The 19,263-nt window shown below is 36.3% G+C and overlaps 1 protein-coding gene across 20 annotated transcripts in view; it reads right to left on the reverse strand.

Moving 5' to 3' along the window:
• Nucleotides 1-19,263, reverse strand: part of LOC118262397 (protein sickie) — a 211,556-nt gene that overhangs the window by 137,122 nt on the left and 55,171 nt on the right. The window contains exon 1 of one of the 20 annotated variants that reach the window (XM_050697323.1): nucleotides 17,947-18,493. The exons of the other annotated variants lie outside the window; for them this stretch is intronic. Coding sequence (XP_050553280.1) covers nucleotides 17,947-18,462 — 516 coding nt within the window. The 5' untranslated portion in view covers nucleotides 18,463-18,493. Of the gene's footprint in view, nucleotides 1-17,946; nucleotides 18,494-19,263 lie in introns of those variants that run through there. 20 annotated transcript variants of the gene reach the window in all.

Here is a 19,263-nt window from a genome sequence, read left to right on the forward strand (position 1 = left end):
AGTAGGTGCCAGATTTGCATAAAAGCTTGTATCATTTGATATAACGAAAACTATCTTCAACACATTTTAAAGTTAGATTGTTCCATATTGTAAAAGCGAAAGCGTTGATCAAAATCACATATTTTTCTACATATAAGAGTAACAAGAATGATACTGTTTACTTTTGTCTACATATGTATTAAAATCATATCCGCAATGAGGTTACCAGACCAATTTGGTAGCTTATATTTTATGCCAATGTTTTTTATTACCATAATTTGAATGGCACAGGAAACCGATAATTATTTTTATGTTTATGTCTATATACTAGTCACGAGTCAATGGGCATAGTAGCTAATTATTTCGCATATACAGTGTCATAAAGGAAACGTGTAACGACTCCTATTGTTGGCGTCAAGGTGCGGCCATCAGGCCAGCCATCGTGAAAACATTGCAGTTGTACTATTCAATTGAGTAACTTAGTACACACATAACCATAGTTGTACGGATGGTTAGCGTTGTGCTACCGATTGCAATATCATATCAATAGCTACGTCTCATAGTTTCGATACCCACACGGGAGAGTTGGAAACATGAGATGGGGATAATTTTGTGTGATTCACATGATAAATGTAAAGTCAAGTTTAAAAAAAAGAGCAATGGCTAAGTTTTCTATGAAAAGCAATGACAATAAAATTAACGATGACGAACGCAGAAAGGAAATTGTCATAAAGTGACATGCAAGATAAGGCAAACGTTCAGAGCAAAAAAAAAGAATAGTGAGATTTTAAAACTCTGTGTAAATGTTTGCCAGTCTCTCTTAGTATTTTTACTTGGCTGAACTTCAAAGTCACATTCAGATCTTAATACTTAGTAAAAATCAACAAGCCGCTAAGTACCTATTTAGTAGTGTTATTATTCCGAAAATGGTTAGACCTAAAATGGACTGTACTTTATGGATTTAATGGTTATTTTACTATCTACAGCTATGGTCATACAGGATATGGTTGGATAAGATCTTTTTAAAAAAATGCTAAAACAATGCTTACTAACATACCTTCAGAATATAGAAGAAATCTAATATTTATTATTGGGTTCAGACATTGGATTTATTTTGATCTCTCTAAGACTGAATAAAATAACCCCTTTTTTTGAGGGAAGAAAATCATCCTATGACTTCTCTAAGATAAGACGAGCGATGGTATCAAACTCTTATTGACTAAAAACTACCCCGTTCCAAATCCTGCAACCCACTCAAGTAACCCACTAGATATGTAGTCCACAACTCCTGGATAATATTATAACCCCTTGGATATGCCTCCATAAGCGTGGGAGATATGGCAGATGTCTTCTTCATGAAGATATTAATTCAGTAGTTGATGTTTTCTGGTTAAAGATGATTATAATGATGACGATGAATGTTGAAATATAATTTCAGAAATGTTTGTTTGGAAAAGTTATGGGTGTCAAGTCAAGATTGATATACATTTGGTTGAATCATGGTGTACTAATGCGTACTAATATTAGTCATGGTAAAGCATGCCTCATTGATCTAGTTAAATAAAATTGGTGATCATAGAGTTTTGGATTCGATCCCAAATCGTGTATAATGATTCTGAGAAGTTTTTACTGTATTACTCAGATCCCAATTACGCATTTTCATCTAAACATTCAGTAAACTAGATGAAACATTTACAGACAAGTTAGTGCAAGTCAATTGTTACACTTCCTATCTCATTACGCTTGTTATTCGCTCAAGGCGTAAGCAACGGTGTAGTTACTGAGAGCACCCATTTATGGCCTGTTATGTTTCTATTTCCTTATAAGAGGTGCTAACTCTATTATCAATTATATCGAACATTGGCCAGATTTCATGTTACTGAATTTTCTTATAAAAAACAATCTAAAACCTTTACGTAACATAATGGTCGAACCACGCTTCAAAGAGCCATCAGACTACCACAGATTGGGCACAGTAGGGCTGATGCCTGATTCAGAGCTGCGGGCAACATAGCGGTTTTACTGGGGCTCCGGATCGAAAAGAATAAGTAGGAATGGGGTGATTTTTAGTCAGTAAGAGTCTGACACTCCTTCTCGCCTCGCCCAAGGCGGAAGAAGTCATTTGATGATTTTCCCCCCATAAAAAGAAAACCTGATGGTCGAATCCTAACAGTCGCGTTCAGTAGTCATCAATGGTCTTAAAACACACTCATATGTAGCAGACAGCAGTCCTAATTAGCTTTTGTGACAAAAATACATTTACTCCAAAACTCTTTTAAGAATTCGGAAACATGTCACCAACGATAAAAATAATAGGGCTGAACATATAAACCTCATTATGTAAGCTTCACTCATAAATTCGATCTAGTTCCACAAATAACTTTCTTCTTGTCGTACAACTGTGGACTGTAGTTCTGTAGTACATTTGACACCAAACAAACATTGGATAGACTTATCAGATTACTACAAACGAGTCACCGAAGAGCTTTTCAGTATGGTCAGTCTTTGGTGGACGAATGTATGAGTGGTGAATTTGTCTATCATATTTTTGAAGGCAGAATTTAGAAACTCATGATCACAAATAAAATGATGATGGACTGCGTACTTGTAATGCCCCTCATATGGCAGGTGTACATAGGGAACAGTGACGGGTTTAAAGTCTGACAACTAAATATACTTTTAATAAAGATACAAGATTATATTGTACGAGCTAAGTGATCTCATTCCACCAGATTTTTTTTATGGAATAGGGTCAAATGGGGTCACCTGATGGTAAGAGATCAGCGTCGCCTATGAACACCCGCAACACCAGAGTAGTCACAGGTGCATTGTCGGCCTTTTAAAAAGGAGTACACTCTTTTCTTGAAGGTTATTATTAAATTATTTTTATTATGACTAAAAGTAATCTGATTGATATTATAGAGACCCTATTGAAAATGGAACTGCACTCCATCTATGAGTCTCATTCCCAAACTAAACCAGAACACAGACAGGTAGCAGAATCTACATTAACCATGTCTCAACACTCAAGTTCTGCCACATGAACACAAGGAGTGGTGCTGATTATACAGTTGATAGATAATAAGTACTATCATCCAGTAGTTAATGTGTTTTTAATGTTCGTCCGCCAAGAAACGACTCTTGTCATTAGATATAATAGTTAATTGTACTCGTTAGCGAGTTCAATTGATACCATAGATCAATTTTCGCACATCGCCTTAGTTTTACTATGACTTTTAGTGGTGCAATTGAGAATTTGATTTGATTTGATTGAAATTAATTGGTTAGTTTTTCTGTTATTGGAATCTGTATGTCTATGTACCTAATGGCTTAAATGACATTGTGCTATAGTTTATTAATGAAAAGTTTTAATATTTTACGTAAGTATTTTAGTTCAACTCTCACAATATGCAAAGCAACTATTTGCAATTACGATAAATACCAACTTATTATTCCTAAGAGTATCGAATATAGAGTTGTATCGTTACATACATCGATATAACTGTTTTCTAATACAGTACCAGATTAACTGTTATTGATACAGATCTTCCTGATATCAAGCACGATGCTACTGCACCGCCAATTACCGTCAAAAGTGATGCAACCGTAAAAAATAAAACAAGATCGGCTTTAATTAACCACTTGCTAGTGTTGCAGCAACTCAATGAACAATAGCAACAGACAGGCCGACACAGATGAATGAACCGATCACAACAACATTGCGCACCTACCAGTATATCGAGAGAATCGACATACATTAGTAAATCCTTAATGCAATGAGGGTTCCTGATAAAACCCATTTGCTTCACAAAAAGCTTAAACACGACCATGCCATAAATCTTTCTGAATGCACTCACAATATACATTTGCAATTTATCGAAACGAGAGACGATTCGGAATGTTTGTAATGAAATTGAACTTTGTAAGCTCTGGCCAAGGACCGTCTGGCACACCTTTCTTGAAATCAGTACGCGAAACAGTTAATTAGTCAAGTGGGAATGTTGAATTCGTGTTTTGGTTACGAGTTGTGTTCAGCTGTCCTAATTTTAGTGTTAGTTTAACCTAATTTCTAGTACTTATCAACAAGTCAATAGTTGCCCAGAAATCCAAACACAAGAGAAAATATACATTTAACATATAACAAACACTTGGTCTTTTGATTATAGAAGCGTAACAAACTGTCTGCGAAGTAGTGGACAGATTTAGACGTTTGCGAGGGAACCCTTCGCGCAAAACAGTCTCGTGACATCGCGCATGCGCGTGCCCTCACGCGCGTGTTCCGAGCGCGCGCGCGCTTCTGACTAACCCGGTGTTGCCCAGCTTAGCCGAAAGCGATACATACGAAAGCTCTCGACCGTTAGAGAGGGATAGTGAGAATAGCCTAAAAGCTTGCACCGTTGTCACACAAAGGGAAATTAGGGACAAATCTGTTGCTACTCAAAATAATTTAGAGGTGTTGATAATTTTAATGAACTCCACACACTGAATAAAGCGTTATATGCTTTGCAAGTGAAGCCAATTAAGATATGACTTATGATAAATACGACTGATATAATATAGTAGATTAGTAAACCTCTAATTTATAACATTCACTCAGAGAGTTACAAAGCAGCTAATCAATCTTGTCAGATACAATCCAGACAATCACATTTCGCAAATCTCAGGGCCAGACGTCAGACATACAAAGTATAAAATGCACTCAATTGATCTCTTGCGCACCTTTCCTTGACACTAGGGCCCTCGACCTGTCACCAAACTTACGTGCAACTAAAAAAAACCTCTTTTGTTGTGTCTACCGGTGGGATCTCACGTCCGGGATACGAACACTTGACCTACCGACGTATTTAGATCTTTTGTCCACAGAATAAAGGGAAGCGTGACTTATCCTATTCGAGGCACCGAAAAAAAAACACTATGAATAAAGGTCCCAGTTATTATCATAAATTTTGTGACAAACCAACCTTTTTATTTTCACTTGATCACTCTAGCCCTTTGACATCAAATGTTTCCATAAAAATTCTATGCTGTATGTGGGCGTGTGTGGTCTTAAAAATGTTGATGAAGCTCTTAAATTTACTCTATATAGTCTTAATTGATACTAAATTGAACATTTTCGCCTTTAATAGAAAATAACTACGCTAATGAATGGTCAATCAGAAAAGATTTAATTACTTTTCTAAAAATCGTGACTCGTATATGGTGATACCGGGTATTGCAGTCAAGTAATAAACAGGACGGGATTAAATAAATACGAAGATTCATTTGTTTACACGTTCCAATTTTCATATACTGAACGGATGATAAAATAACAGGTAGTCCACGGAAATGCCGATGCAGTGATAGAGCTGGGAAAGATCATGTTTAATCCGAATCGATTGACCGTTTAGTATCGATTGCGTTCTGGTTTTAGAATTGTTATTACAGCAGTTAATATGGTTGTATCTGCGTCCCAGTTCTTGCAGTAACAGTTTGGCCTCACAGGTGGGTCGCGGAAATGCCAGTGCATTCGACTCTATTTTCATACGTTTCGGTCGCGCCACTAACGCCTGCCTCCGCCCCACATCAATGAACGCTTCGCCCAACTACTACTTCGTCCGCCCTACGTTTGTGTACTACGTCTTAGATGTCTTGATACTTTGACATTTCCAGTTTTTATTTTTGAATTTTTAGATACAACGTGTCAGAAAAAGACACGGTAAAGACAGACATGAGGCAAAGTAACGACAATGAAAATGTGCATTTGTCTATTACTAAGCAGTGATTTAATTGTAGGTAAATAAATGTCAGACGCTTGTCAAATGAATTGACGATAATACTCTTTTGAGCGTTCCATACAAACGCTTATTCATTAAAACGTAGACCATTTTAACATTTAATTCAATGAAATAAATACGATACTAAAAATATTTTCCAACCACCAAGACTGTTAGCGCGAACTACAGCCACAAATATAAATAGTTGGTCTTATTTTCTTATTTACGACTGTTTCAGTCTTAAACGTGCAACTTTTTATGATAAATTCAACTTTATTAGCATCGTCCCGCGTCCCTACTAGCCGAGGCGATGCAACTATACTCTACGTATGCTCGCCGGTCGTCTGAAACTGGGTTTATGTGCGGTATATTTGTATTTTATCACTTTTAATGAATCTTTCTTCATACGGCCTATGCGTTTGTGTCCGATTTATTGCGTAATATAAATTTATTACTGTCACAGTTTAGTTGTAACGATTAGTTGCTTTGATTATCATATGTTGCACTTGTTTATATGATAGTTGAAATTATGGTTATGTATTGGATTGAGAGCGCTATCAAATAACTGTTTTATTGAATCAATTTTCACATAGGAAATTATGTGTGCGGTACTTATTATGAATGTGAAAGATTTTTATGTTCTTGTTGAATAGAATTAAAGTTTAATATTGTTTGATTAGAAACTACTACTGAGTACTATGATTAACAGTTTTGGTTCATATTTGCTATATAGTCGGTACCTACCTAAATAAACTTTGTGTGAACTGTGCTAACACTTAACTTGACGAAATGTATACCGCGTCCTAAACGATGTTTATTCTAAATCTTGACTAAACCTAAACACCGTTTAGATACCACTTCACCTACAAAATGTTTGAACTGAATGAAATGTGCTTATATTTGGAATATTCGACGACGTCTGGCAATCTGCTCATCATGATTAAGTCGGCGAAATATTGCTATTTTAGGCCCCGATGTCATACCATTATAATAGGAGACGTCAATTTCTAGAGTTCTGCAAATATACGCTTCTCGATTTCTAATAGCGATATTTATAACAAAACAGAGATGATGGTTGGTTATTAAAAAAGTATTATTTCATCATAATATCATTAAAACTTGCGACGGGATATTTATCATATCTATGAGTTTCCGATATTTTGGCACTACTGACATGGTAAATATCCCTTCTCAAGTTCTAATGATAATGATAAAAACTAAAGTATTATTTCATTTGATATTACAGGTACTTTCCACTAACTTTCCGCTCGAGGTACCAGGAACGCATAAATCCGTATAGGTACGTAATCGTTTCGTCGGTCGATAAAAATCCCACATAAGCACTTTGTGTACGCTTACTCACGCCGTCTGGGACTCATCCCGGTATCAGAACGAACCAATATTTTAGTATAACCGGAGTCGTAGATAGGGAATGAGTCACATCGCTGACTCATGTCACCTCACCTCTCCTAGTGCCTGAATTAACCACTACAAGAATATAACAAGACACATCCAATGTTCCTACATTGTACTCTATCTCTCCTACATTATTTATTACAGTTGTAACAGTTTATTAGTACTCTATATTAATATTATGACGTGATTTCTAATTTATATGACCGGGAACGGATTTAATTATTGATCCTTAAATGTTATTAATGAGAAAGTTTGTTGAGATCTTGGTGAATTATGTTCATCAGCTGCAATGATTGGGGATAACAAAATGGTTTGCTAATTATATCTCTTGTCAATGATGAGAAACAACTACTCGTATCTATCTTGTTTTATATCTTTTAAGTGTTACAGTGAGTTTCCGATAGACATACGATCTATTTTTCCATACCAGAAGGACTTCTATTGGCTTAAAAATTGTTGACATTTTGAAGCTCGTCATTGTGCAATAATTGACTTTATCTGCTACTGTTGCGGGATCACGCTTCGTTAGTGTCTGCTCTCCAGAACGTTGTTTGCAACTCGCATAATTAAAACGAATGCATCATGAAATGTAAAAAAAATAATCGTTAAAAACCCTTTCAATTTAACAGTAAACAATGTATGTAGGTGTATTTAAATCTCTTGCACAGCACGCAACCCCAATAACAATATGTCTCAAAAAAGGTTTTTTTCTCAAAATCTCATTATTTTTATTACCTTTTTCCCTTTTTCTTAACGCATATACCGTATTAATGGCGCGAATTTGCCGTAGCCCACCAGTCGCCATCTTTATGTCGTTCTTTATTCGTCCCATTGTCGCCTAAAGGTACGTACACAATGGCACAGATTTCATTCCTCCTTAGCGCTCCACTTCACAACTGGACTTAATTTATTTTTCATTTCATTCAATTTAGGGACCCACAATGGCCCTATATAATCGAGTTGCAGCAATCACGAAGCTATAAATCAAAATAATTCGGTGTGTTCGAAACAATTAAGTGACTAAACGGGGGAGGCGGGAAACACGAGCGAGCGCATTTGTAGATACCACATTTAATTAATTTAGGACACTTTAATATTTAAAAGGGCTTGTAACTCGTGAAAGCATGTGTGTTTTACAGCTGGGAGTGTGAAAATAAGTGCACATTGGAACAAACAAAACGATAATCAATATAAAAGCAAAAATTTATATCTAGCGTATGTTTCATCATTAACCTATAAGTGGCCACTGTTGGCGAAATGCCTCTTTTTACACAGAGAAGGTGTGAGCATTAATGACCACGCTTTCTCAATGTGGGTTGGCGATTTCAAGCTTATAATTGGAAATGATAAGCCCAAGTTTCCCTATGATGTTTTCCTTCATCGTTTTTCAGTAGTGTCTAAATAATCTGAGAAAGTACATATAACTCGGAAAAGTCATATTAGTACTTGCCGTTAATAGGTTTCAAACCCTCACTCTCACACATGAGAAGCTGGCTTAAATTACTGAGCTACCATGACATATAGCATCAGTTTAATCGACATTTATTCACTAATCACTGTACGTTAATTGACCACTTTAGCTTCTTAGTAGTCTAATGACGTACCATCAATATTAATTCAACAAGGATGACACTCAGTTTTAGAGATTGCCAGATATTGTCGTATTATTTGTACAAACGCTTTGATTGTCCGAAATTGACTGCGTTCTGATTCAACGCACGGTACGCAACGGTACGTCAATTAAACCGGCGGCCAATTGTAATGAACCGTTAATGACACGCGCGACGAATACAAACAAATTATAAATGGATCCGTTCCTATCACTGTTTGTATTAAATTATAAATTAGCAAATAGAAGGCAGTTAGATCACGCGATGGGTTATGGATTAGTTGTGAAAGTCCATTAACAGTGACATTAACAGTTCATTTTGTATTTGACAAGTCTAAGGCTGCTCTTAATTCTTGTTATTTTTCCTTTATAAACTTGTTTAGTCCTATGTTTTCAAAAAAACATACATACATACATATCGTCACGCCTTTAATCCCCGAAGGGGTAGGCAGAGGTGCACAATGTACACCCACTTTTCACAATTTATGTTGTAAGTCCCATGTAATAGGTGGTGAGCCTATTGCCATATACCGGGCACATTTCCAGACTCCGTGCTACCACTGAGAAAATTTCGAAAATCCGAAAAAAGCCCAGTAATACTTTGCCCGACCCGGGAATCGAACCCGAGACCCCTTGCCCGGCAGTCGCACTTGCAACCACTCGGCCAACGAAGCAGTCAAATATAGGTATTTTTAAATTGTATGAGCCTCATGCGTTTCAAACGAAAGTACTTTTGTCCGCTACACCAATTACAATTCCCAATTGTAATTTATTATGTCCTTTAATACTGATTCTATGATTGTATACTTAATCGTACCTACACCTAGCAATATTGCCACGAGATCTGAATTCCCGAATGAAAAACCACCTCCATTGGGAAATGCTAACAAACAAGCTTCGCAAACAAGTCTAGTGTGTTTGTTTGTTTGATTTTATTAGACCTGGAATACGGATTCAGTTTTATCTCCTGACCTGCGCAAAACTGAATTAATTCACTTCACTGGAAAATGCAGTTTCCAGGTGGATTGCAAGTTTTTATTCAAATTAAATTGAAGTATTTGTACCTACTATATGTTCTTAATTCGACGTTATGGGTTGAATTTTTGTGGTGACTTCAGTTACTCAATATAATATTGTGGATATTGCATGGATCAGGAAAGTATTAATATGATCATTGATCAATCAATCAAAATCTTCAAAATGGTTTTTAATAGATTTATTTTTATTATCATTTATTAATTTTGGCTACCACAATTGCTATAGTAAAAGCACACTCAGTAAATCAACACAGTAGCATTTAAACGAATTTAATCGAATGGTTTGATTAAGATTGACACGAATTCGTCCGAGTGGGGCCGAAAATTGCCGAATGTGTTGTAACTGTGTGACGTGTGTCGTCTGTCCCTTTATTGGCTGGCCGATCTCGTTCAAGATTACGTTCCAATTAAAAATGGTAATATGATACGCGCTGTCAATATGTCGCGTGCTGATGAAGGGAATGTAAGTTATTGGGAGTTCTTGTTGTTAACATAAGATTTACTTTTTGATCAAATTGGACTGTATCTTTGAAACTCAATAGTCAGTTGTAAAACCCTTTATTATAAGAAATATAGTTATCTATTTCATTACACCTTAATTTCAAAACAAATATTACTAAAAGCAATCCAAACTGCAAATCTTCACACTAACCAATTCAGCTTTCATTACACGAGACAATTTAGGTCTTAACATTCCAATCACTTAACATTAACAATGCTACGTAGGCCATAAATCCCTATATCCACACGTGTCACACTAACAAATCATACACGGATATATCGCTGGATATAAATCAACACAAATGAACGAGTAGAGTCTCGATTAACAATAATTTCGTTACCATTCGGAATAAATCTAAATGAACGGAGTGCGCGACGATTCTTAATTGTCACGTTTGGGTTACTGGACCGTGATGTGCTGTGTAACGTGATATCTGCCATGTGTTTACTAATTACTATGTGACAGAATATAAGACTATGGAGGTTGCCAGCTGTGTAGTGTGTACTGAAGGATGTCTAGAGGAGACTCACAAAAACTAGCTAGCTACTTTAGTGTTGGAATGACAAATTCAATAAAGCTTCTTAGTTTGTTACAATAATTATATTGTTCTAGCTGACCTAGCAAACTTCGTACCGCCTCAATCATTGTTTTTTCTCAGCTTTTAAACCTTCCGTGGACTTCAACAAATAATTATAGACCGTTTGCCAAATCGTTCTCGAGTTTTAGAGAGACCAACGAACAGCAATTGATGCTTAGGTATATAGATAGATATCGTTCTAGTAGTATGCAAGTTCCATAACCGTAGTTCTGTTAAATATAAATCTTCCCTTTATTTATGAAACAACGGAAAACTACACGCTTATTAACTGCGTAGGTAATGATACAAAGAACACTTTTAGTAAAAATGTACAGCTTTTTCATTCCATATTTCCATCTTCAGTCGTCGCGTTTAAAACAATGGGGGAAACAAAAACTCATTTTCATGGGTACGTTTTGTTTGCGGTAATGCAAGAGCAACAACGGAGTTGTGGGATCCCCTCATAAACTGTTTGGGTAAAAGGATCTCTCATATCGCTTCGGTCGCGGCATTAAGCGGATGCTGCCGATCCGGCAGAGCGGAAAAGCCACGGAAAACCAATTTCCACAGGCCGATTCATGCATCGATTTATACAAAATTATGTTTCCCCGCATGTCGCACGGTTTACGTTTTGTTTTTTGGCATTAAACGCGCTGCTGCTTTAATTAAAGGAATTTTAACCGTTCTTTTTTCGCAGTTTTATCGGTAATGGGTTTCAGTAATTGTGACTCCAGTGGGCTCATGTTGTGGCTCGATTTTAATTGTATGCAATATATATTAACGACTAATGAGTCAATTGAGACACACCGAAATTGCACATATTAAATTTATTACTGGCTTTAAAGGGTCAGTATTTCAGTTCAGTAATTTAAATGCCTTCGTACAATAAAAGCTAAGTTGGTGAATAAAACTGGATGATTCAACGTTCGCATGCCGTGCATTTTTGCGGAACATTTTCGGTACAGCTCCAGGCTTGTCTGCAATCCCACCTGTCCGCAATCCGAACATGCCGCAAGTAATTTATTCGCTCCTGTCCGATGACCGACAGGCCGCGGATGACGTCACGACCACAACTTTTTGCCCCGAAAATGTATTGTCGTACAGTCGATGTTTTGTTGGCTGACAATATGAGATGAATTGACAAATTGACAATTTAACGATGGCTTTTTCCGTGTCACGTGAAATTGTTATTTAGATTTAGTGCTTTTGTTTTGGTGACAATTCAAAACTACTTAACTATTTTCAATCAACAGTTGTATAGAAAAGTATTACAGTACTGTAGCTGATTTTATTATTAAATTGTGATTTATGACTAACTAAATATTTATATTTATAGTTATTTTTGATCAATGGCGCCAAGTACAAGCCGCAAACCGCAATTTTTTATATATAGACAAATCCGTAGGTACTATTGACTTGTTCAGCTGTGTGGCTTTTCGTGTTAATGGTTATATTGAACGGAATATTTTATTTTTATTTCATATCTATTGTTTTCATGTACCAACTTTAGGTAATATTTTAATATTGTTCTTGTGAAATACGGTAAGTCTGAGTTCGTGGAAATAAATATTCAGATGAATAATATGTATTGTAGCTAGACGTTTAAATTTAATTGTAATACAAATTCTTGTTGGGAAACAAAATCATAAGGAGCTATACTTTTACATTTCGTACAGCGCTCTAGTATAATTTGCGGAAAATTATTTCGTTATTATATTTGTGCTTAATATATATGGTATAGGTGTCTATTTCCGAACACACCTACGGCACAGGAAATCATTTCTAAGGTGTGTTAACAAGTTTTTTAAACCATCCAAATTTTTTGTCCCTACAATTGTGCCAGTTACGAACATTATTTTTTATTATTTACAATCTTGTCACACGGCTTTGACAGACATCAAGATATTTTTTTCTTTTTTTATTCATCCATCAATCTTTGTTGTAAGAATGTTAGTAGGTAGTTCGCACAGTGACAGCACTGTATCAGTAATCGACACCTGACACTATTCATTTTGAAAGATGACATCAAGGTAGAAAGAAGTTGCCAGTTTCAATGAACTTGTAGATGAAATCAGTTCAGATTGACATCGTAACTCATAAAGTAAGTAGAACGACTACTTAATTTAGGTTTTTGTTAATTTCACATCACATCATCAGCTTATACGTGGCCACTGCTGGCCGAAGGCCTATTCTTATCCGGAGAAGGTTTGAGAATTAATCACGACGCTTTCTCAATGCGGGTTAGTGATTTCAAACTTACATATGATTAGAAGAAATCATAAGCGCAGGCTTCCTCACGATGTTTTCCTTCACCGTTTGTCAGTGATATCGAAATAATCTTAGAAAGTACGTGTAACTCGGAAAAAGTCACATTGATGCTTGCCGTTGGTGGAATTCGAACCTGCACTCTCATGCATAAGAAGCGGGTGTCTTAAAAAACGTCTAAAAAAAAAAATATAAGGTTCTATCAAAAAAATATTGCAATTCTAATCAATGACTAACATCGACAAATTAAAACGCGCAAAAATATAACGTTACAACTTAAAAAAAAAGTAAACAAGAACGAACCACACAAACCGTGCATCAAACACAAATGAATTCACGCCACAAATTCGTTGTCCACATCAGTGTGTGGTCTGTTCACACAAAATGCTAATGCCCATATAATTTCCCACCCACTTGACTGATCCCACAGATTCCTAAGGTACATGATTCATCCTGGGTCCAGGAATTGCGATTTATAACCAATTTCACATAGAACATGGTACTTTCCAACGCCGACACGTTCGACCATAATAATTCCTATCGTTCAGTACGTAAAGCATCTAATTTGACTTCATTGTTATTCAATCAGATGTTTGTAAGCCTAGATATACGTAATGTACTATGGTATAATGTAGGTTCGACCGAGTGGAACTTTGTAGGTCTCTCGAGTAGGTCCAAATCCTATAGAAATTATGGTTCACCTATGTTATGAAAGAATGACATTTAAGATATTTACACTACGGGCTATATTTCACCGTGATACCTTGGTGAAGTGACTGGTCACCGCTACGTTCGCGCTTCCTAGGTGTCACGGTGAAATATAACCCTATATATTATATGACCTGAAAATAATTATTCCGGATTTCAGTTCGACGTGTAACAAACTCCTAAATTACTAAACTTATTGTGATCAGACTTCAGATTTACAAACCAGCGATACAGTATTTTATGGCAAGATCAAGGTAAGTTTTTATAAAGAAGAAGAATGAAGTTGCAAATAAAGCTGATATGTAATTAATAAGAATACAAAGTATTGCTGTCTCAGAACTCGTATTAATTAAAACACTTCATTGTTTTGCCAAGTCTATTCTAATGAACTATGTTTTATACGCGTCAGTGTAAAACAAAAAATAGCCAGACCCTAAAAGTGTTGTATCATTGAATTAAATTGTACACGAGGTGCATATGTTGTAGATACTTATCTACGTAATTACTAATTAGACGTGTCGCTACACCTATTTTAGCCCTACGACTACTTGCTACAAGTCATAAATCAAAAGTCACTATAAATAAACGCATATAAAAGAAAGTAGAAACAAAAAATCGTCGAGTTTTCAAAGTAGGGCTGTAGTACTGATTTAGGGTAGACTAGATGTGGCTAGCTGGGCGTTTGAGCGTACCCGGTGGATAGTCAGACATAAAGGGGTAGATTTAGAAGAGACGTGTTGACGTCTGTTCTTCTGTTTGAGTTAACGTTTCAAAGGTACCTAAGTATATGGTTTAATTGGAATAAATGATTTGACTTTGACTTTAAAGAGATTTCTTTTCAAAATATGTAGTTCATTAGATTATTCTTCACATACATTTTTATTATGACATAGCATTTATTAATTCTAAAAAAACACACAAGTTTATATCCAAAGTTTGCTTGTTAAATCGTATTTTTGCAGATTTTCTAGAAAGATCAGTTAAGATTTCAAACTTTTTGTTACATAAAAACTATACTATATTTAAAAAATAATCCACGCTGAATTAAAATACCCAATCTAGTTAACCACATCCGTGCGCCGCAGAATGTTAAAGAGCAGCAAGATCCCCCGTCTTTCCGTAGCTCCCTAACTACTTCCTTTGTATAATTAGCTAGCTAATAAGTCTCTCAGTGAAATATTCAGTGACTCGGGGGTCGAACCCCGGCCCCCGCGGATTGTGAATGGAGCTGTCAATAGCGATTACTGAAACTCTCGATATTAATTCCGTTGAGAATATTTCTTAGAAAGTATCCATGTTCCTCGAGTGGTTTTAAAATGTCACCTTATTGAATATTCGGTTATGCTTTTTATGTAATTCTTGGTAAAATTACTTGTTGTTTTTTTTTATGAAAAGATCGACTTCTTTTTTTTATTTCTTTAAGACTGTAACAAATATTCATCTTCCTGTAAAAATAAAAACCATGTTATATTTCATTATGTGGGAGGTACAAGTGATCATAAATGAATTCCGAAAAAAGTCTTTCTGATTCTCTAGACAAAAATTTAAGTAATTAACGTAGTAATTTTGGGTGTCGCAACACTAAGTATAGTATACTATCTGGAAGCTAATAGTGTGAAATGAACTCATCCAAAAGATAAATTTCACTACTAACTCCACTATATCAAAAACACATACCCAACTAAGATTTACGAACTCTGACCAAATTAAAATAACCGCAATATCTCTTTTGAAGTATAAATAAATGATCTAAATTGAGCCATTTATCTTCTCTGCATGAATGAGGAATCGATGGCAATAAATCTAAATTCACATACAATTTTCTTTATTGCACATACATCATTCGAAGTAGAAAACAAATAGGTTGGTTTCAGGAGGGTGCATTACTGATGCACTCTTTGCGTAGGTAAACAAACCCACACGGGGTAGTGACCACTCTATATAAATACGTTGTTGCTATTGTTTCCTAATGAACGGGACTGATAGAGAAATATTATTGGGTGTTTGGGGAAAATGGAGTCATTATTATAGGAGTGTAAATATTATGTGTTTCAAAACTATACTTTATAAATGTGTTCGTGTTTGTGTGTGTGTGTGTGTGTGTGTGTGTGTGTGAGCTTGCTAGTTTGACGCAGTGTTTGAAGGAAATAAAATAATAATAAGTAATGACTTTTTAGTTAGAAAAGCTTAAACAAGATCAGCCATCCGTGATTGCATTATTCATAATTAAATTTGTGAGAATTTTTTGTGTTACCTACCCATTTTTAAAGGTACCATTTTATTCTGCACACATTTCTTTCCGCCCATTTTGTTTATGTGACAGCTCGCACGTGCACAAACTTCCAAACTCCTCGAAACTCAATCAAAGTTACTTGCTCAAGATTTCCATTATCTCGCCCTATATTTAATAAGTGTGTATAATTACCATTGAGGTTGATATGAGCCCTATCATAATGTCACTGGCTTGTGGCGGGTTCGATTCCTCATACATATTCAGGGGTGCACCCTCGCGTGCTACTAATGAACCTGGCAGGGCTGCTACACAATCTATTGTCAGTTGTACTGGTTCAGCTCCTTTTGTTAACGACAAATTAGATTTGTTTGCCATTGTCGGTGAAAGGTTGTTTACCTGAGCTGTTGTGGCCTTGTCATGTGTTTTTTACATTTGATTCGATGATAGTGTGTGGAGATGTATTCTATCTGTGATTGTTGTATAAATCAACGATCAATTTTATTGCTGAAGTCTCAAATTGCTGTTTTTGTAGAGTTAGTAGCAAATTCATCAGCCAATTGTTATTATTTTGTTGTAAACATTGCTACTATCTAGACTAATAGGGAGTTTCACTAACTTAGTAACTTCGACATACTTGTACCTCATCCAACTTGAAGATGTTCTCCAAACTGCAGCCGTTACATGCACTTTAAAGTCTTAAAGTGTTGAACATAGCTCGAGTGTGGCTTATTTGAGACTTACACTCAATTTTGTGACTAAAATTTACTGCCGTTAGGTAAGTATTTATGTGCCCAATTTGGACCAACTAAGTCTCAGTACATTATAGCGAATAAGACATGGTTTTATGGAAGCAATAACAAAGTAAGTGAAAAGTGGAAGACAGTATCACACTACACAACACCCCAATTAATGATTCATTTGATTAATAGATAAAGCTAATTTTCTATAGACACCATGTCCAAAATAGTTTCATATACATCGAATCCCAATTTACCAACAAATATCATACAAGTTATTAATACTAATGCTCCAATATCACCCTTGTCACTATCTTACCTGTGACATTTTCCTAATGGTACCACTAAAAAGGAAAATTATACTCGCATTACACTGATATAAAAGGCTATCGTCGTGTTCATCTTTCCCCACTTTTCCGGCTGGCGGGAGAGTAGGAAAAATATTAGAAAATACGGGGGTGGCGAACCGCATAATGCGCCTGATATTATTATTGTGGCCAAAACGACGGAACGAATCCGACATTATTCGTCGCCATGCTGAATTAGCCATCAAAATCGCTCGTGATGATATTATTGATGGGGTCTTTGTTTTATACTGTTATCGCTCTATTCAAATGGAAAGGATAAGTGGAGTTTTATTTCCCGTTCGCAACAAAGAGATCATGCTTGTGTGGAGTGTGTGTGTCAAACATACAAAATTGTGAATTTCAAATTAACTCTGTTGCTTAGTGTTATAGTGTAGCTATTGAGTACTTTATCTATTCATACATTCCTGTTTATGTGAAACAGTGTTGCCAATTTATTCGATTTCAAAAGTTTTCTTTTGCACTTTCCTTCCCTCGCACCATCACCTGAGGGCGCGTTTAGATTGAAATTTTCTTTTTCTTCTCAAAAACAACCTCCCCTAACCGACCCCAGTCTCCCTGTTAACCACTGACGAACAGATTTGCATGCACAATTTCTACTTTTGAACTTTTTACAACAGCTTACCTATCTAAAGACGTTAAAAGTACAACAAAAAGTTAAAATTTATTGATATTCAAAAGTCCATTAAAAAAGAAAATATTTACTGCCACTTCTGTTTATTTATTGTTGTAAAAAAGTAATTCAATGTAAGTGTAATGTTTTACCTCGATAGTAGTTTTCCCAGACTCCTGCCATTTCATGAGGTGTTCGCCTTTCAATGACCATCCAGGCGCGTAGCTGATGAGGCCTCCTCCCGCAGCCCCTGCACCCCCTGGTGGTGCCGGCGACGATCTACAGCCGGTAACTACGTCGCTTGTCTCCGTCTTCGACTTTTTGGGACTCGTCTGAAGCCGGAAAAAGCTGCGCCCATGAGTTTTGGAACTTTTCGAGGGGGAGAAGAAAAATGAGCTCTTCTTAGGCGATTTTTCTCTTTCCTCGGCCGATTTAGACGTTGATGCGGCTGTTTCCGCGGCCGGCGCATCTTGAATATCGTTATCAATTGTGTTGCCACTGCCGCTGGGCTTTGGCCCCGAATTCTCATCAGCAACGAACAATAAGGTTCTTTGGACAAATGGCGTGGCTTTGTTGTAGAATTCGTAAGGTTCTGGCACTTTAAAGCTGGATGGTATAGTTGTTCGATGTGTTTTCGAGAAGCGTCGTTCCATGTATTTTCTTGCCATATCATGTCATGCACCGCCGTATACATTACTTTCTACGTTTATGTCATATAAAATGTCTTTATCACTTTGAACTGTTGATTAAATTAGTATTGTTAAATTGATAGCGATTTCTCGATTGTCATTAGTAGGCGAATACCCTGATTCATATCCTACTCAGGAAAAAAAGTAAACATCAAGGCAAAATAAACCGAGCAGAATAAATGTATGGCGTCCCCTCGAGTTGGCAAGATAAGCGGGAGGTATTCGTAACTATACGGAACCCCACCTGCCGGGTGAGACCCTAACACTCACTGGATAAGACTTCGTGATACCTAGAAATGACGGTGATTCGTCACATCCACGTACAAATTGGTGAGATTGTGGAAATAAAGTGCGTCGATTGAGAGATAATAGAAATAGGACTGCATTACGTAGGTAAACAATGTGCAAGTGGAGGTCTATTAAATACCTAAATCATTTATTTATATTTAAAATAAACACAAGTCTAAAATAAAAGATTTGTTTAGATCCATAAGCTGTCACGATAATGAAATCTTAGCTCAATATTTCCCTAAGCCATTTCAATTCACCACGTACCTATTCTCAGCCGACTTCTAAAGGCAACACATCGATATCCTGTTTTGACTCAAAAACAATAAAATCAACCGACAAATATCCACTTTGAGAGCGGAACTCAATATTCAACCGAAAAATAACTAATTCCCTTTCATCTCGTTTCCAGTAATTCTATTAGACGATGTTCAGCGACGGGTTGCAATTTTCACGCGGAGGTTTCTACGGGCTATCGATCGCGTGCGTGGG

The sequence above is a fragment of the Spodoptera frugiperda genome, chromosome 12 (genome assembly GCF_023101765.2).
Source record: "Spodoptera frugiperda isolate SF20-4 chromosome 12, AGI-APGP_CSIRO_Sfru_2.0, whole genome shotgun sequence".
Lineage (NCBI taxonomy): Eukaryota > Metazoa > Arthropoda > Insecta > Lepidoptera > Noctuidae > Spodoptera > Spodoptera frugiperda.